Here is a 17,217-nt window from a genome sequence, read left to right as displayed (position 1 = left end):
GGCAAAAAATATTACTAGAGATAGAAAGTCAGCATAGTGATAAAAGATTTAATTCACCAGTAATAAATTATGATTTTAAATAACAATTAAAAATACATAAAGCAAGGGGGCTTCCCTGGTGGCGCAGTGGATAAGAACCCGCCTGACAATGCAGGGGACACGGGTTTGAGCCCTGGTCCGGGAGGATCCCACATGCCACGGAGCAACTAAGCCCTTGCATCACAACTACTGAGCCTGCGCTCTAGAGCCCGTGAGCCACAACTACTGAGCCTGCGTGCCACAACTACTGAAGCCTGCGCTCCTAGAGCCTGTGCTCCTCAACAAGAGAAGCCACCACAATGAGAAGCCCTCGCACTGCAATGAAGAGTAGCCCCTGCTTGCCACAACTAGAGAAAGCCCGCACGCAGCAACGAAGACACAACACAGCCACACACACACACAAATATATATATATATATAGTAAAAATCTACAGTACTCAAAGGAGAAATAAACAAATGCACAATCATAGTCGGAAATTTTACACACTTGTCTGTATTTGGTGGAAAAGAGCAGACAAAAGCTTAGGAATAATATAGACTTGAACATCAAGATTAACAGAATTGGACTTACCTGGCGATCCAGTGGTTAAGACTGTGCAATTCCACTGCATGGGGCACAGGTTCTATCCCTGGTTGGGGAACTAAGATCCTGCACGACCAAAAAAAAGATTAGCAGAATTGACCAAATGGACTTAGACTACCATCACCACCTTCCACCCCGCCACAGGCACCAGGGGAACCTCTGAAGAGACACTATTTTTAACACTTGCAGAATACGTCTTATCTTTAAGCACAGATAGAATTTTTTAAATTGACCATAAACTGCGAATAAAGTCTTAAAACTATTTCAAAAGATTGAAATTAAAGTATATATTCTGACCACAATGCAACTTTGGTAGACAACTAGAAAATCTTCTTATGTCTAGAAAATTTTAAATTTCTACTAAATAATCTATGGATCAAAGAAGAAATCATTGTGGAAATTAGAAAATAGTTGGAACAGAATGATAACAAAAATTCTATGTATCATAACTTGTGGAATGAAGCTAAAGTAGTAATTAGGAGGAAATTTATATCTTCAAATGCACAATTAGGGGAAAAGAGCTAAAAGTGAATGATCAAGGCATTCATCTTAAGAAGTTAGGGAAAAAAAAACCCAGCACAATAAATCCGAAGAAAGTAGAAGTAGTTATATGTCAATTATATCTCAATAAGCCTGGGGGAGGGGGAAGAAAGTAGAAGTAAGGAAATAATAAAGACAAACGTATAACTTATTGAAATAGAGTACAAATATACAGAAAAGTTCATTCTTTGAAGGGATTAATTACAATTGATAAATCTCTAGCAAGACAGATAAAGGAAAAGGAAGAGAGAGAGAGAGAGGGAGGACAGGCACAAATAACCAATATCAGAAACACAAAGGAGACAGTACTACCTTTGAATAGCTTTATGTCAATACATTTGAAAATGTAGATTAAATAGAAAACTTGCTAGAAAATATGGCTCTCCTAAGCTGACTCAAAAAAAACACAAAAACCCGAAACAAAAACAAATTGTCAATAGTATTATAACCTTCAAATAAGTTCAATCTGTAGTCAAAAATCTTCACTCAAAGAAATCTCCAGGCTTGTATGGCTTTGCCGACGAGTTGTACCAAATGCTGAAGGATCAAATAGTTCCATCTTCTATAAACTCTTTCGGAGCATAAATAAAAAAAGAGGAAACATTCCCCAACTCATAAGTCTAGTATAACCTTGATACCAAAAGCCTGAAAAGGACAGAGCAAGAGAGGAAAATTACAGGTTGGCTTCACCCATAAAAATAGGTCACAAAAATCCTAAAAAACATTAGCAACTGGAATGCAGCAATACATTTAAAGACAAAGTGCCCAATTAACTTATGAAGGTGTGTTCACACGTTAGTAATTACTAGTAATCAGAGAAATTTAAGTTAAAACCACAATGAAATATCATTACCACATATACCAGGTTGGCTAAAATTAAACAGCCTGACAATACCATGTTGGCATGAAAAAAGAGCAAGAAGAACTGCTATTCACCACTGGTGGAACTATTAATTGACATAACCACTTAGGAAAGACAGTTTGGCACTGTCTACTAAAGTTTGAGTTACACCTACTCTATAACCTAGCAATTCCACTCTTAGATAGGTACTTCTATCAGACATTCCCAAATTGTGATTCCTGACCAACAGTCTCAGAATCATTTGGAAACTTCCTAGAAATGCCAAATTCCTGGCCTCCAGTCCAACTTAAGCAGCAATCAGTGCCCAGCAATCTGTGTTTTAACAAGCCCTCCAGATGATTCTGATACATGTTAAAGCTTGAAAACCACTGCCATAGAGAAATAGGAATATATGTTCACCAAGACACATGGACAAGCATGTTTTTAATAGCATTGTTGATAATAGCCAAAGATGGAAACAAGACAAATGTCCAACATCATAATGGATACATCTATTATGAAATAGTTATACAATGCAATGAACTAATAAAAGTGAATGAATCTCAGCTGTACAAAATAGCGTGATGACGCTCAAACAAAATGGTGAGTAAATATTTGAGGCCACCCCAAAAATACATTTTTATATACATATAGAAAAAGGCTCTTGTCGAAGCATATACATGTTTCAAGAGCCCAAAACTGTACCTCCAGCCTTAACGTTCTTTTTAGAGCTCCAGGCTGGCATATAACTAGTACCTGCCACATAATGTGTGCTCAGAATAACAGGCCTCATTTTTTATAATCTTTATAGTGACTGCAGAGTATTTTATAATATGGACATATCATATTTATTTAACCAGCACCTTGTTGATGGGCTTTTCAAGAATATTACTTTGGCTGCCCAAATAAACTGAAAATTCTATGAGGTGAGAGATCCTGTCTTCTTCTAAGACAGTGCCTGCTATTCAGTAGTTATTTAATTGAATGGACTTTCCAAATTAATTTTCCTATAAGAAAAAAATGGCCTGGCCAGTTTTATTTATCTTTGTTACAGCATAAATCAATTCCTCATAAATTTAACTCTAGAAAATTAACTCTAGAAAATCCAGTCAATTCTGGGCATGATGACAAAATAAATCGTCTACACTTGGAAAATATTCTAGACTTGGAGTAGTGTGATCCTCCAAGGTCATTTAATTTCCCTACATGATATCTCTTCTCAGTCTCAATGCAACAGCAGCTAGGAAATGTGTCAAGCATTGGAGTTAGGAAACCATATATCATACATTTTCTGAGAGTACCTACTTAAAGCGTTCTTAAATGCTCTTGACCCTGTATTCTAATGTGTGATTTGGAACATATGACACCATATCTGGACCTCTAGGGAGTGACTGGCTCCAGAGAAGATGCTTATAGGGCAAAACAGGCCATTTGGAAAGCCTGCTCCTTTGAAACCTTGCCTCCATACTCTCTGGTTTATAACAAGTGATTCTTCTTCAATCCTAGAAGAATCGTAAAGGAGCTTCCTTGAGCATTGGCTGTCAGAGCAGGGCACAAGGGCAGCTGAAGGAAAGGGCAGCAGGTGTATGGCTCAGAGAAGAGATTTAAGCAGCAAGCCCATTGGCTGGAGCCTTGGAATGCCCACTGTGATGTCATATGGAGTCATGAGGTATAAAACTGGCTGAGAGGGGCATGGGGTTGAGTAATGGCTCTGGTTTGGAGGCTAACCATCCCACTGCCACAATATGTCAGCCTTCTACTATTATTTGGTTTCCTTGTCTGGAGGCTTTGGGTGAGGTTTTCTGGGAAACACAGTAGGAAACAGGTGGCAGCCAAGACGCACTCAGAGGTATGTGATGCAACACTCTCTTGAAACTCACTGCTCCCTGTCCCTGCCCCTGTCCCTGGAGACATAGAAACTCCTAATCTTGGGCAGTGGGAGGAATTGATGGTGGGAAGAGGGGAGTTGAGGTAGTGCCTATGGATGTCATCCTGCAAGTCACTCTCAGTCCTTTTCCCTTCAATACATTTCAACAAACTTTGAGCACCTATTATATATGGCAGCATACTAGACATTGAAGAATAAAACACCACCTCCACCTTTTCGAGGTATAGTGGGGGAGAAAGTCAGACATATATACATATATATATATATATATATATATATATATATATATACACACACACACACACACATATATATATAAAACCCAAGACATATATATATATATCCCAAGGAAAGAGAAAGGGATGAGTTAATAGAGGTGTAAATATTGCTGAAGAGATGGGAGGTAAAGAGTATTCTAGGATCTATAAAATGCCTTTGCAGGGAGCTTAGGTTTGAGCTGTGCTTCAAAGGAAGTGTAGGATTTTGAAGGTGGATAGGATGGGTGGAGGAGAGTAGTGGAAGATTTTCTAGAGAGAGGGAATTGACCGGGGGAAAGCATGGGAAGCAGAAGAGCATTGGATGTGTTCAAGGAGAGGTGAAGACACCTATCAGGAATGGAGTGTACAAGTGTAGGGAACCGGTTGGGGAAAAGTGAGAGAAAATGTCACAAAGTGGTTAGAGGTCCCATTGTAGAGGGCTTCAAACACCAGACTGAATACTTTGTATAAATATTATTCTGTCTGCAGTTGAAAGGCATCAAAGATTTTAAAGCCAGGTGAAAATGTGCTTAGATCTGTGCTTTAGAGCACAGAATTTAAACTTTAAAAAGTTTAAACTCTCAACTTTTTTTTTCTCAAACACACCACTTGGGAGTCTAATTAAAAAACAGATTCTGATTCAGTAGCAGATTCTGAATCAGTAGAATTCTGATTCTAATTCAGGAAGGGATTGAGATTTTGCAATTCTAATGAGCTCCCAGGTGATCCTATTGCTATTGAACTGAGCACCATACCTTATTTCGACTTTTTTTTTTTTTTTTTTGACTGCGTCATGTGGGTTGCGGGATCTTGGTTCCCCAGCCAGGGATTGAACCTGGGGCCATGACAGTGAAGGCACCAAGTCCTAACCATTGTACCGCCAGGGAAGTCCCAAGCACCATGCTTTGAATGTGAGGCTTTAAATAACTCCAGTGAGTGCATGTGGTGGTTCTCTGGTGTAGCTAATCCAATAGGAGTCTACTTTAAAGAATTAATGGGAGGGCTTCCCTGGTGGCGCAGTGGTTGAGAGTCTGCCTGCCGATGCAGGGGACACGGGTTCGTGCCCCGGTTCGGGAAAATCCCACATGCCGCGGTGCGGCTGGGCCCGTGAGCCATGGCCGCTGAGCCTGCGCGTCTGGAGCCTGCGCGTCTGGAGCCTGTGCTCCGCAACGGGAGAGGCCACAACAGTGAGAAGCCCACGTAAAAAGACTTAGTGGGAAGGAGGGGGAAGGAAGTGAAAGAATCAGAGCAGTAAGTTGGAAAAGAGGACATTGATTCATTCCCCCGGTGTTTATCACCCACTGCCACCACCATGTACAAGGCACTCCTCTGGGCACTATGGATGCAGCAGTAAATGGAAGGGACAAAAATCTCTGCCCTCGGGACTGTGAGAGAGGAGGAGGGTCCTGAGGTGAAAGTTCGGCTATAGGAAGTGAGGCAGAAAGAGAGTAAAGGGATTGAGTCTTTTTTTTTCCTGATTGGGCCTCAAATATAAAGAGTTAATTATAAACATTATCATCATTTTCCTATGAGGACTATATTCATCTTTGTATCCCCTATGCCTGGTATACTGCCTGGGATATAGTAAGTGTTCCACAGGTGTTTGTGAAATGAAAGGATGACTTCTCAGTTTTAACCCTGAATGATTGAAGAGATGGCATTTTAAGCAACATAAGAAACACCTGACAGAAGTTGTGAGTGTAGCAGGGGGCGGAAAATGTTATGTGGACAAATTCGCCAAGCAGCTCTATGTCCTTTAATAGCGTTCTATAGTCTTCTACATGATGGTCTTCTCTCTTTTTGGTTAATACCTTGATACTTTATCATTTTTATTGCTATTGTGGAAAATATCTTTCATATTTAAAATTATATTTTTCTAGTTTTTTTGCTTCAGTAGAGAAATGCTATTGACATTTATAAGATTTTCTGGTATTCAGAAACCTTGGTGAATTCTTTCATTACCTCTGATGGATAATGTCTTTGATTATCATTTCAATTGCTTTCATGCTTATTGGTCTACTCAAATGATCTATTTCTTTTTGCCCAATTTTTATATTTTATATTTTTTCTAAGAATTTAACCATTGCATTAGGCATTTCACATTTATTAATATAGTTATTCAAACTATTTTTCTTCTCTTTCCTACTTCAATTTTCAAGATTTATATTTACTTTTGCCTTTTGCCCTAGGGGCATTATCAGCCCAGGACCACATTTATTTTCATTTTGAGGGTTCCTGACTACACAAGGAATATAAATTAGAATTTCAAACCAGTGTGAGGATAGACTCTTGGTTAAAAATTTCAGAGGCGGCTTTTTTTCCCACCCAGAGTTCAAGTTTCCTTGTCTGGTGAGCAGATTTTTTTCTAGCCACTTTTTACCAAGTGTGTAGCAATTTGACAAGCCTGGCTTTTTTTCCTGGGGTCTCATTTAAATAGCCACTTCACATGGGCCTTATCTGTGTCCCCACCTTACTGTTAACCTAAGTCCCTCAGTGGCTGACACTGCAAATGACCTAAGGCATTGAAGTCTCAACTAGTTTCCACTCTTGTTTTTCAGTTTTCTTCTGATTTTTGACCTGGAGATTTCCCTTACTTTCTTGTAAGGAGCTACATTCTGCATTTAAAAGATGTTTGTTGTATTTTATTCAGCATTCCCGAGTGTTTTCTAGTGGGAGATTATTTAGGTCTATGATATGTAGAGATCATTTTGAGATAAATATATAGAAAGATCATTTGTAAATACATCAACCTGTATTTCAACATCAGTTTTCCTTTTGCTTATGTTTTTAATCAACAGTCCATTATGGACATAAATTAAATAATATATGACTAAGTATAAAATCAATTTAAAACTGTCCAAAGTTCAAAACTACCACTGCAGCTAGGGTTATTCTACTACTGGCCTACTGCATTATGAGCATGTTCATGATTCCCTATTAATTGTTGTGTAGGCTCTTTTAATATACCTTCAGAGACTGATGTCCTAATATAAAGGGAAGAAATAAAAAAAGTTTTATTTGAAATTGTAACAAGTGTCATTTATGCCTTTAAAATGACCTGGAACACCCTTGCAGAAACCCCAGGAGTATATTAACTACTGGATGGGAAATTCTGACCTGCAGGATAAAATAAAAATCCCACATAATCTGGCATAATCTGGCTTCCACCTATGTTTTTAGCTTCATCTCTCACTACTTAGCAAAAGTGCACCTAACAATCACGATGCTCTAATCTTCTCAGTGATGTTCCCACTTGCCTGGAATGCCCTTTCTTCACCTAAAAACCTTCTGTTGATTCTTCATACTCCAGTACAAATGGCAACTTCTTGAGGAATTCTTCCCTTCTCTCCCAGGCAGTTAATCACTGTTCTCTTTATTCCTTCACACTTACATTTCTTTTTTTTTTTAATAGATTTATTTTATTTATTTATTTATTTATGGTTGCGTTGGGTCTTCGTTGCTGCACACAGGCTTTCTCTAGTTGTGGCTAGCAGGGGCTACTCTTTGTTGTGGTGTGTGGGCTTCTCATTGCGGTGGCTTCCCTTGTTGTGGAGCAGGGGCTATAGGCATGCAGGCTTCAGTAGTTGTGGCGCATGGGCTTCAGTAGTTGTGGCTCATGGGCTCAGTAGTTGTGGAGCATGGGCTTAGTTGCTCCGCAGCATGTGGGATCTTCCTTGACCATGGATCGAACCCGTGTCCCCTGCATTGGCAGGAGGATTCTTAACCACTGCACCACCAGGGAAGCCCCAACTTATATTTCTGTTACAGCATTTACCACATGGTATTGTAATTTATCTGTTTAGACATCTATTTTCCCTACTAGTGTAAGTTCCTAGAACACAGGGATCATATTTATCTCTACAGTTCCAGCACCCTACACAATACTGAGAACTAAGTAAGTACTCAATAAATGATTCATGAATAAATGAATGACATAACTGTTGCTGTGGTTATAGATACCAACAGTATCAATATTTATGTCTATGAGATGAAGTGCGCTGTCAATAAAGTCTCTAACCTAGATTACCTGATTTTATTTTTTCTTTTTGTTCCTTTCTAGACTTCAAAGCAGCATAAATTGAAAAAGATCCAGAAATTCACAGGTCAGAAAGATCCTATTCTTCAGTTCAAAGCTAACGACAAATCAACTATGGGGTCTGTTTTAAGACACTAACCTTTAATAGCAGATGGAAGGAAAAAGGTTGAAACGACTATGTAAATGAAAGAAATAGCCCTACTCTTTCTAGCATCTCCACTTCCAAAGAAATGTAAATGGCTCCATAATTCTTTCCATGCTTCCTATCCTCATGCTTTCCTAATCTCTTTTTGTGCAAAGCTCAAAGTATCAGGAAAGAAACATGGTGAGACTGAAGAACAAAGAAGGGGTAACTACCAAGAGTTTGATGCGGGAAGTTTTGGTACCTTTTTTCTCTAGCATAGACACTGGATAATACATATCTTTTCCTCCAAAGATATGTATTCCTCTGTTTACCCCACTCCATCTCCCTATCATGATTATTCCTGCTCTTTCCAATGGCTTACATCTACTACATGCTGAAGACAGCATCCTACAGCTTAAAAAAACAAACAAAATGAGAGCTAGGTTAAATCTGAGCTCCACCACTAATAAGCTTTATGATCTTAGGCATGGCTTTGTCTTTGTTTCCTTATTTGCAAAATGAAGGGGTTGAACTAAGGTGATGTCAATAGTCATAATGCTAATAGATTCTTTACCTCTACTCCCAGATCCACAGTGGGAAGAAAATCTCAGGATGGGTTGCGTTGAAGCTAACCTAACATGGTGAGTAAAGTCGATCTTCACTGTGTCTATTCTTTCTCTCTTCAGCCTACCCTACTGATAAATTCTATAAAAGTTAGGAGTAAGATACCTGGGACTCTGTTTTACTTCCCTCGCTGTGATAGCTGTCTCCTTTCTAAGTCTCTCCTCTTATTGTTTTCCTTACCAGTACTTTAATATCACTTCAATTACACTGACATACTCTGTTGCATCCAGCTTTTCAGATCTCCCTACGGGCTGGTCCCAGGAATGTGTATGCTGGTCAACGGACAGGAGTCTTCAACAGGTCGTCCAACACCTGGAAAGTGCAAGGTCAAGTAGTTTCTTGGTTGGGGTTGAAGGTGGTAGAGCTTTTAAGAGGGAGGAAGGAAGAGAGTGAAGGAGGGAGGGAGGGAGAAGGAGAGGGAGAAGAAAGATGGTTAGTTAGTTAATTAGTTTTGGTAGTGGGGGAAGTTCTGGGTTCGAACAAAGTTTAAGAACAACTGGTCTGTGAATCATTTCTGATTGGAATGGGGACAAATGCCTCCCTTTGTCCTGGTGGAGGAATTCTTTCCATAAATAATTGATGTTGGGGAAAGCAACCTTTTTTGCTTGTTTGTTTTCCCTCAGTCCACATTATTTTGCATTTGAAATGGACATTATCTTTCCCTTTTCCTACTTTTCCTTTTCTCTTCCAAAACAAATAGAAACTTTTCTCTTTATTTCTTAGATCAAGTCTTATGGAATTGGGTTTGCCTGAACCACAGGATACGATTTCTTCTTCCACCTCCTCTGCTTCTGTGGCTCAGGGGCCTGTTCTACCCTGTTGTGACTGTAAGAAGGCAAAACATTCTTCTGACAGTAGCATCTCCTCTGGATCATCCTACAGCTCCAGCCTGTCTCACCTTCCTGTCTTTTCTGAAGGAACAACTTGGCGACTCCGGAGCCACAGTTTACCTATTTTACCCCCAAATCAACCTCCTGTGTTCAGGAACCAAGGCACACCCCTGCCTTCCTTTGGGCTCTCAGAGCTTTTCCGGAAATCAAAGCCTTTTCAGAATTTGGCAGCTCTTTCATCCTTAAGTCCTCAAAGCACTTTTATCAACTCTCTTTTTGAATCCCCAAATCTCTACAAACAAGAAGAGAAAACAAAGGATGAGAGAAGGAGCAAGAGTCATTTGACAACAGATCATAGGCCAAGTGCTATTTTCAAAGAGAGACCACTATTGTCAGGGTCAGCTCCAATCCAGCTCTCTCCTTTGGCTAGGCGGGAGTTAGAGGGACATATGGCTTGGAAGGTTTCTACTTTGCGGGAACAAACAGTGCCTCTGCCTGTGAGGGAATCATGGGCAATGCTGAATTATTTAACTGAGGTACAAGGAGGAGTTCCTGAACCACAGAAACCCCAAATCCACTTATCTATGCCCATTCATCAAAGCACTGAGCAGGATATCAATAATGAATCCCCAGACCTTCCAGCATTTCAGCTCCACGTGAACGTTGGAGCAGAATCTGGATTAAGCAGAACAGAAACAAAAATTTCACAGACTCTTATCCCAGGTAAGCAGTCACAACCTGGGAATGGCCCCCAAATCCTTGGATCCAGGCCCTTAATGACATCAATGGGCACTCCACCTCCCAAAAGTTTAGGAGTTGACATAGCTCAAGAGGAAACAACTTTACTGCAGAAGGACCCAAAACGTGTGTTAGAGCTTAGTGTAGAGCAGAGGGTCATAGATCTTCCAGAAAAAAGGATACAGCAGCATGAGACCCAAGTGACTAATGTGGAGCTGACCCCACAGCTACCATATCAAGTCAGAGATAGCATAAAGGTTACTCCACTGGCATTACTTCAAGTCATGGATTCAATGGGGTTAATTCCAGAATCACATTCAGAAGTGATAGAATCTGTGGGTTTGTTACCACGGCCACCAAATGAAGTCGTGAAACCAATGGAAGGCACGGAAAGAGTGAGTGTAAGCCCAAACCCATCATATCAAGTCATTAAATCAGTGGAGGTAACACCAAGATCTCAGCAGCAAGTTATGGAATCAAGGAAGATGACCTCAAGACAGCAGAATCAAGTCATAGTCAATGTGAAGGTAACTCCTATAGCATTGCTTCAAGTCATGGATTCTATGGGGATGATTAAAAAATCACATCCACCTATCATACAGTCAAAGGGAATGACCCCAAGGATGCAATATCAAGTCAAGGAGTCAGTGAAAAGGACCACATTGTTGGACCATGAAGTCATACAACCAGGAAAGATGAGTCCAAGGCTACAACATGCAGTCATGGAAACTGTGGAAATGACCCCAGGGCCACAGCATAAAGTTATGGAATCGGTGGACGTAACATCAAGGCCACAAAGTCAAGTCACAGAACCACTGAAGATTACTCCAAGGCCAATATGTCAAAATACAAAATCACCTGAAATGATCACCAGGCCATTGCATCCAGTGATGGATTACCTTGAAGTAACTCCAGTGACACTATTAAAAGCTATGGATTTCATGGGGATAATTCCACCAACCCAGTCACATGTTATAGAATCTGGGGGTTTGACTCCAGACACACAGTCTCAAATTGCAAATTTGACCCCAAGGGCAACTCAATCAGATGGTTTGACTTCTTCTAGCTCTCCTACTACTATTGGTCCATGTGGAGTGGTAGAATCTGTGGGCTTACCTCCAAAGCTACCACTTAAAATCATGGAATTGGTAGGATTGATTCCAATGCCATCACAACAATCCATACATTCTCTAAAGGTAACTCCAACAGCACTGGGGTCACCCATGGGAATGATCATAGCACCACAGTCACAAGTTGTAGAAACTCAGGATTTGACCCCAAGGCTAATATCTCAAGCCAAGGAATCTCTGGAGTCAACTCCTGAGTCATGCATTCAAGTGCTAGACTCTGAGGGGATGACTCCACAACCACATCATCAAAGCACAGAATCTATATCATTAACCCCAGGACCACCTCATCAAGTCATGGAGTCTTCAAGGTTGACTCCAAGGCATCAAATTCTGGAGTATTCAGAGATGAGTCCAAGGCAAAGCCATCACATCACAGAAACTATGGGTTTGACATCTGACACCTGGCTACAAATGGAGAAATCTGTAGAGGTGACACAGTCACACCATCAAATGATGGAATCTTTAGGGACAATCCCAAGGTCACTGGGTCAAGGTACAGAATCTATGGGAATGAGCCAAAAGCCACTGCCTCAAGTCACAGAATCTACAGAAATGCTACAAGAAATGCTACAAGATTCATCACTGCTTCAAGATGTGAAGTATATGGGGATGAAGCCAATGCCACAATTTAATGTTATGGATTCTATGAAGTTATCCCCAGGATTGCAAAATTTGAAATCTGGGAAACTGATCTTGGGACCAGAGTTGCAAAATGCAAAATCTATAGACATAACCACAGGTTCAATTCCACAAATGGTAAAATATGGACAGCTGATCCCAACTGTGAGCTCTATAGAATTGGCCCCAGAACTACAACTGCAGAGTATAAAACCTGATGAGTTGGCCTCCACACCACAGCTGCAAAGTGAGAAATCTGTGCAGTCAGCCCCAGGGTCTCAGCTTCATGGTGTGAAATCTATCCAATTGACCCTGGGACCACAACAACAAAATGAAAAATCTGCTGAGTTAGTCCCAGCACCACAGTTGCAAAGTAGGGAATCTATAGACTTGGTCCCCAGTTCACAGTTGCAAGGTATGGAATATGTTCATTTGGCCCTACCATCAGAGTTTCCAGGTATAAATACTGTGGAATTGACTCTAAGACCAGTACAAGAAGATATGAAATCTGTGGAGTTTGCCCCAAAGCCATGGTTACAAGATATAAGATCTGAGGAGACAGCTCCAGTATCATTGCTTGAAGATGTGAAAACTCCTCAAATGGTAGAAAGTAGGAGGTTGATTCCTGAGACACAGGTAGAAGATATGAAATATGAGGAACTGATCCCAGGGGCACACATTCAAGCAGTAAAATCTGTAGAATTGAACCTCAAACCGAATCATCAAGTCACAGAACCTAAAGGATTGACCCCATGGCATCAAGCTTCAGAATCTTTAAGGATGATCTCAGAGCCAGGATATCCAGAAACAGAAGCAAAGTTTACCTCTGACACTTGTCACCATGCAAAAGAATCTAGGGGGTTGATACAAACATCTTTAGGAAATACTCCAGGGCCACTGAGCCAAGCTTTAGAATTTATGCAGATGAACTCAATGTCATTCCAAGGTACTCTTGAGCCAATGTTCCAAAGTGTAAAAGCCATGGGAGATACTCCAGTGTCACAGCACACAATACAAGAATCTTTAGAGTTGGTACCAGGATCAGAGATGCAAGGTATGAAATCAAAGATGTTGACCCTAGAGTCCCAAGGTATGAAGTTTGTTCATCTGAATCTAGGACCATATTCAGAAGTTATGAACTATGAGGAGTTGATCTTGGAACCACAATTTCAAAATGTGAAATCTGTTCCATTGACCTCAGAACCACAGTCCAAAAGTATAAAACCTGAGGAGTTGACTCTAGGGCCATTAATGCATGATAATAATTTTGTGGATTTACACGTGCCACTGGAAGAATCTAGTAGGTTAATTCCTGAGACACAGTTACAGCATGTTGAATCAAGGAAAGTGACCATAGAACCACATTTACAAGGATTGAAATCTGTGGGTCTAACTTCCAGACCAAGGCATCAAGACACAGAGCCTGCAGAGTTAGCTGCTGAGATCTTCCCACAAGAAGAAGAATCTGTGAAACTGATCCCACAGCTAGTCTTGAAAACTGCTGGGGTGGTGCCTAGGCCACATTTTCAAAAATTTTCAGAGATGACTCTAGGTCAAGGCTATCAAGATACAGAAACTGTGAGGCTGACTTCTGAGGCTTTGCTCCAAGTAGCATTAACACAAAAACCAATAGGTCAAGTTAGAGAATCTACAGGAATGACTCCCCTAAGGCCACATCTTCAAGTTACAGAGTCATCAGGGATACCCCTAAGGTCAGGATATGAAAACACAGAAACTGTGGGGTTGGCAACATTTCCAGTTGAAAACATCCAGGAGGTAATACTAGTACTACCATATTCAGAAAAAGGATCTCTGGAGTTGACTTTAGGACCAGGGATGCAATGTGAGATATCAGAGCCACTACTGCAAAATTTGAAATATGTGAAGTTAACCTCTGAGTCATCCCTATTAGTGGTAGGATCTAAACAGTTTATTACAGGACCAAAACCACATGTTATGGAGTTGACCCCAGAGCCACAGCTCCAGGCAGTAAAGTCTAGGCAGTTGGAGCCAGAGCCAAAATTACAAGATGTGAAATATGTTAATTTAATTCAACAGTCAACTACTACCAGAGTGGTAGAATCAGAGAAGCCAATACAAGAGCCAGTGCTACAAAGCATGATATCAGAGGAATTGACTAAGGAGGCACAGCTCCAAGGGCCACAGCTGCATAGTGTAAGATTTTCAGAGTTATCTCCAGAGCTGCCACTTCAAGGAGAAAGACCTATAGATTTAATCTCAGGGTCTCCACATCATGGTGTGAAATCTGATGATTTGACCCCAGGTTCCCCAGTGCAAGAAATAAAATTGTCAGATTTTATCCCAGGACCAAAACATCAAAGTGTTGTATCTGTACAGTTGACTGCAGAATCACAACCTCAAAGTATGAAATTTATGGAACTAAACTCAGGACCATGCTTGCAATGTATCAGATTTTCTGATTTGACCCCAGAACCAAAGCATCAAGGTTTCAAACATGTGCAGTTTATACCAGGAACACAGCTTCAAGACATAAAGTCTGTAGGATTTGTAACAGAGTCATCTTTGCAGTCAAGTCAAGGGCTCCCAGCTGAAAATATGAAATCTGTTCTGTCTACTGAAGGATCACAGTTTCACAGCTTGAAATCTGTCAAACTGACCTCAAAACTACAATTTCAAGATGTGAAATCTGAGGAACTGAACCTAGGGCCAAGGCAGCAAGATGTCAAATTTTCTGAATTGACTTCAGGGCCAAAGCTTCAAGGTGTCAAATCTGGGGAGCAAACACCAGGACCACTGTTTCATAGTGTGACTTCTGTGGAGACGACTCTAGAGTTAGGGCTTCAAGATTCTAAATCAGCAAAGATGTCTCCAGGGCTTCAAGGTGTGAAACAGGTGGAGCCACGGCTACAAGATGTCAAATTTTGTGAACTGACATCAGGAACTCAAACTCAAGGTGTGAAATCTTCAGAGTTAAACTCAGGGCAACAACAACAATATGTGAAGTTTTTTGAGTTCACTCCAGAGCCAAAGATGCAAGGAGTAAAATCTATGAAGTTGACCCCAGGACCTGAGCAGCAAGGCGTTAAGCCTGAGATGTTAGTACCAGAGCCACTGTTTCAAGGTGTAAAATGTGTGGCAGTAGACCAAATGTCAAGCTTTGAAGGTGACACTTCATATAAACTAGTCTCAGAGCCACAGATACCAGATGCAAAATCTATGGAGTTGACTCCTAGACCGCAGTTGCCAAGTGAAATCTATTCTGAGTTGACCAGAAGACCATGGTTACAAGTTGTGAAATCTTCTGAATTGATCCAAAGACCACAGTTGCAAGATGTAAAACCTGTAGAGTGGACCCCAATCTCAAAGCTTCAAGGTTTACAGTCTGAGGCGCTAACGCCAGAGCCACAGCTGGAAGATACGAAATCTGTGGAGTTAACACCAGGGCCACATTTGGGAAGTATGAAATCTATGCAGTTAACATCAAAGCCACAACTGGGAAATGTCAAATCTACAGTGTTGACCCTTGGGCCACAGGTGCGAGATGTGAAACCGGTAGAGATGACCCCAGGCTCAAAACTTCATGATTTGAAAACTGAGTTGTTAATCTCAGAGTCAGAGTTGAAAGATCTGAACTCTGTGGCCTTAACTCCAGGACAATGTCCAAGAGGTATGAAATCTACGTTGCTAACCCCAAGTCCACAGCTGGAAGTTAAGAAATCTGTGGAGATAACATCAGGGCCACAGATAGAAGATGTCAAATTTTGTGAACTGACATCAGGAACTCAAACTCAAGGTGTGAAATCTTCAGAGTTAAACTCAGGGCAACAACAACAATATGTGAAGTTTTTTGAGTTCACTCCAGAGCCAAAGATGCAAGGAGTAAAATCTATGAAGTTGACCCCAAATCTTGAGTCACAATCTCAAGGTGTCAAATCTGTAAAGTTGAAATCTTCAATACAGTTAAGAGATGTGAAGTCATCTGAATTGCCTCTGGGGCCAAAAATTCAAGGTGCAACATATATGAATTTCAACCTTGGGCCACAGTTGCAGAGTGTGGAAACTCCTGAGTTATCCCCAGGACCACAGCTGCAAGAAGGAAAATTTTTGGCATCAACCTCAGAGCCACAGCTTCAAGGTAGGAAAACTGTGGAGTTACACCAAAAGCCACAGCTTGAAAGTATGCGAGCTGTTCAGTGGATGCCTGCACTAGTGTTTCAAGGTGTGAAATCTCTGCTAAATCTTGGGTTGCAATCTCAATGTGTCAAACCAGCAGAGTTGAAACCTTTGATACAATTAAGAGATAAGAAGCCATCAGTATTGACTCCAAGGCCAAAGCTCCAAGGTATACAATCTCTGGCATCACTCCAAGAACCTCAGCCTCAAGGTCTCAATTTGAAACCTTGTCTACAGTTTAGAAGTAAGAAATCATGTGACCTGACTTCCAAGTCAGAGCTCTGTGATGTAAAATCCATGATGTTCAAATCTAGGCCTCACTTGCATGATGGAAAATCTCCTAAGTTGATCCCAGGACCATGGTTTCAAGAAGTGAAACCATTACCGTCATCCCCAGGAACACAGCTTCAAGGTGTGAAGTCTGTATTGCTTACACAAGAGCCACAGTTTCCTGAGGTGAAATCTGGGGTATTAAACCAAGAGTCACAATTACAAAGTGATGAAACTATAGAGTTGAACTCCCTACTACACTTGAAAAGTATGAAGTCATCTGAGTTGACTCTTCAGACAGAGCTTCAAGGTGTGAAATCTGAGGATTTCAACAGTGGGCCACAGTGGCAAGGCCCAAAATCTTCTAAGTCACCACTTGAGACAAAGTCCCAAGATAAGAAATTTACTGAGTTAATCTCTGACTCACAGTTGCAAGGTACAACATTTTCTAAATTGACTGTGGGGAAAAAGATTGAAGGTGTCAAATCTACAGATTTCAACCCTGGGTCATTGTTACAAGGTGTGAAATATTCTGGATGGACCT

At 40.8% G+C, this 17,217-nt stretch overlaps 1 protein-coding gene and 1 long non-coding RNA gene across 6 annotated transcripts in view; one reads left to right on the top strand and one right to left on the bottom strand.

Annotated features, from left to right (window-relative positions):
• Positions 1–337: 337 nt before the first annotated feature.
• LOC141276352 (uncharacterized) lies at positions 338–9,265 on the bottom strand. The gene is made up of 3 exons (XR_012325776.1): positions 9,149–9,265; positions 1,612–1,807; positions 338–688 (listed from the first exon to the last, which is right to left on the bottom strand). It is a non-coding gene; the product is annotated as an uncharacterized lncRNA (long non-coding RNA).
• SPATA31H1 (SPATA31 subfamily H member 1) overlaps positions 2,814–17,217 on the top strand; it is a 19,183-nt gene continuing 4,779 nt past the window's right edge. The window contains exons 1-6 of one of the 5 annotated variants that reach the window (XM_073791493.1): positions 2,814–2,929; positions 3,510–3,672; positions 8,209–8,251; positions 8,895–8,949; positions 9,163–9,258; positions 9,656–17,217. The exon at positions 9,656–17,217 is cut by the window's right edge and continues 4,779 nt beyond it. In XM_073791493.1, the coding sequence (XP_073647594.1) occupies positions 8,921–8,949; positions 9,163–9,258; positions 9,656–17,217 (7,687 nt within the window). In that variant the 5' untranslated portion in view covers positions 2,814–2,929; positions 3,510–3,672; positions 8,209–8,251; positions 8,895–8,920. Of the gene's footprint in view, positions 2,930–3,509; positions 3,673–3,706; positions 3,853–8,208; positions 8,252–8,894; positions 8,950–9,162; positions 9,259–9,655 lie in introns of those variants that run through there. The other 4 variants (XR_012325775.1, XM_073791494.1, XM_073791492.1 and 1 more) reach the window with 4 other exon arrangements.

This window comes from Tursiops truncatus, chromosome 14, assembly GCF_011762595.2.
Source record: "Tursiops truncatus isolate mTurTru1 chromosome 14, mTurTru1.mat.Y, whole genome shotgun sequence".
Taxonomy (NCBI): Eukaryota; Metazoa; Chordata; class Mammalia; order Artiodactyla; family Delphinidae; genus Tursiops; species Tursiops truncatus.
The sequence above is the reverse complement of the archived record's forward strand: the minus strand, read 5'-3'. Positions and strand labels throughout refer to the sequence as shown.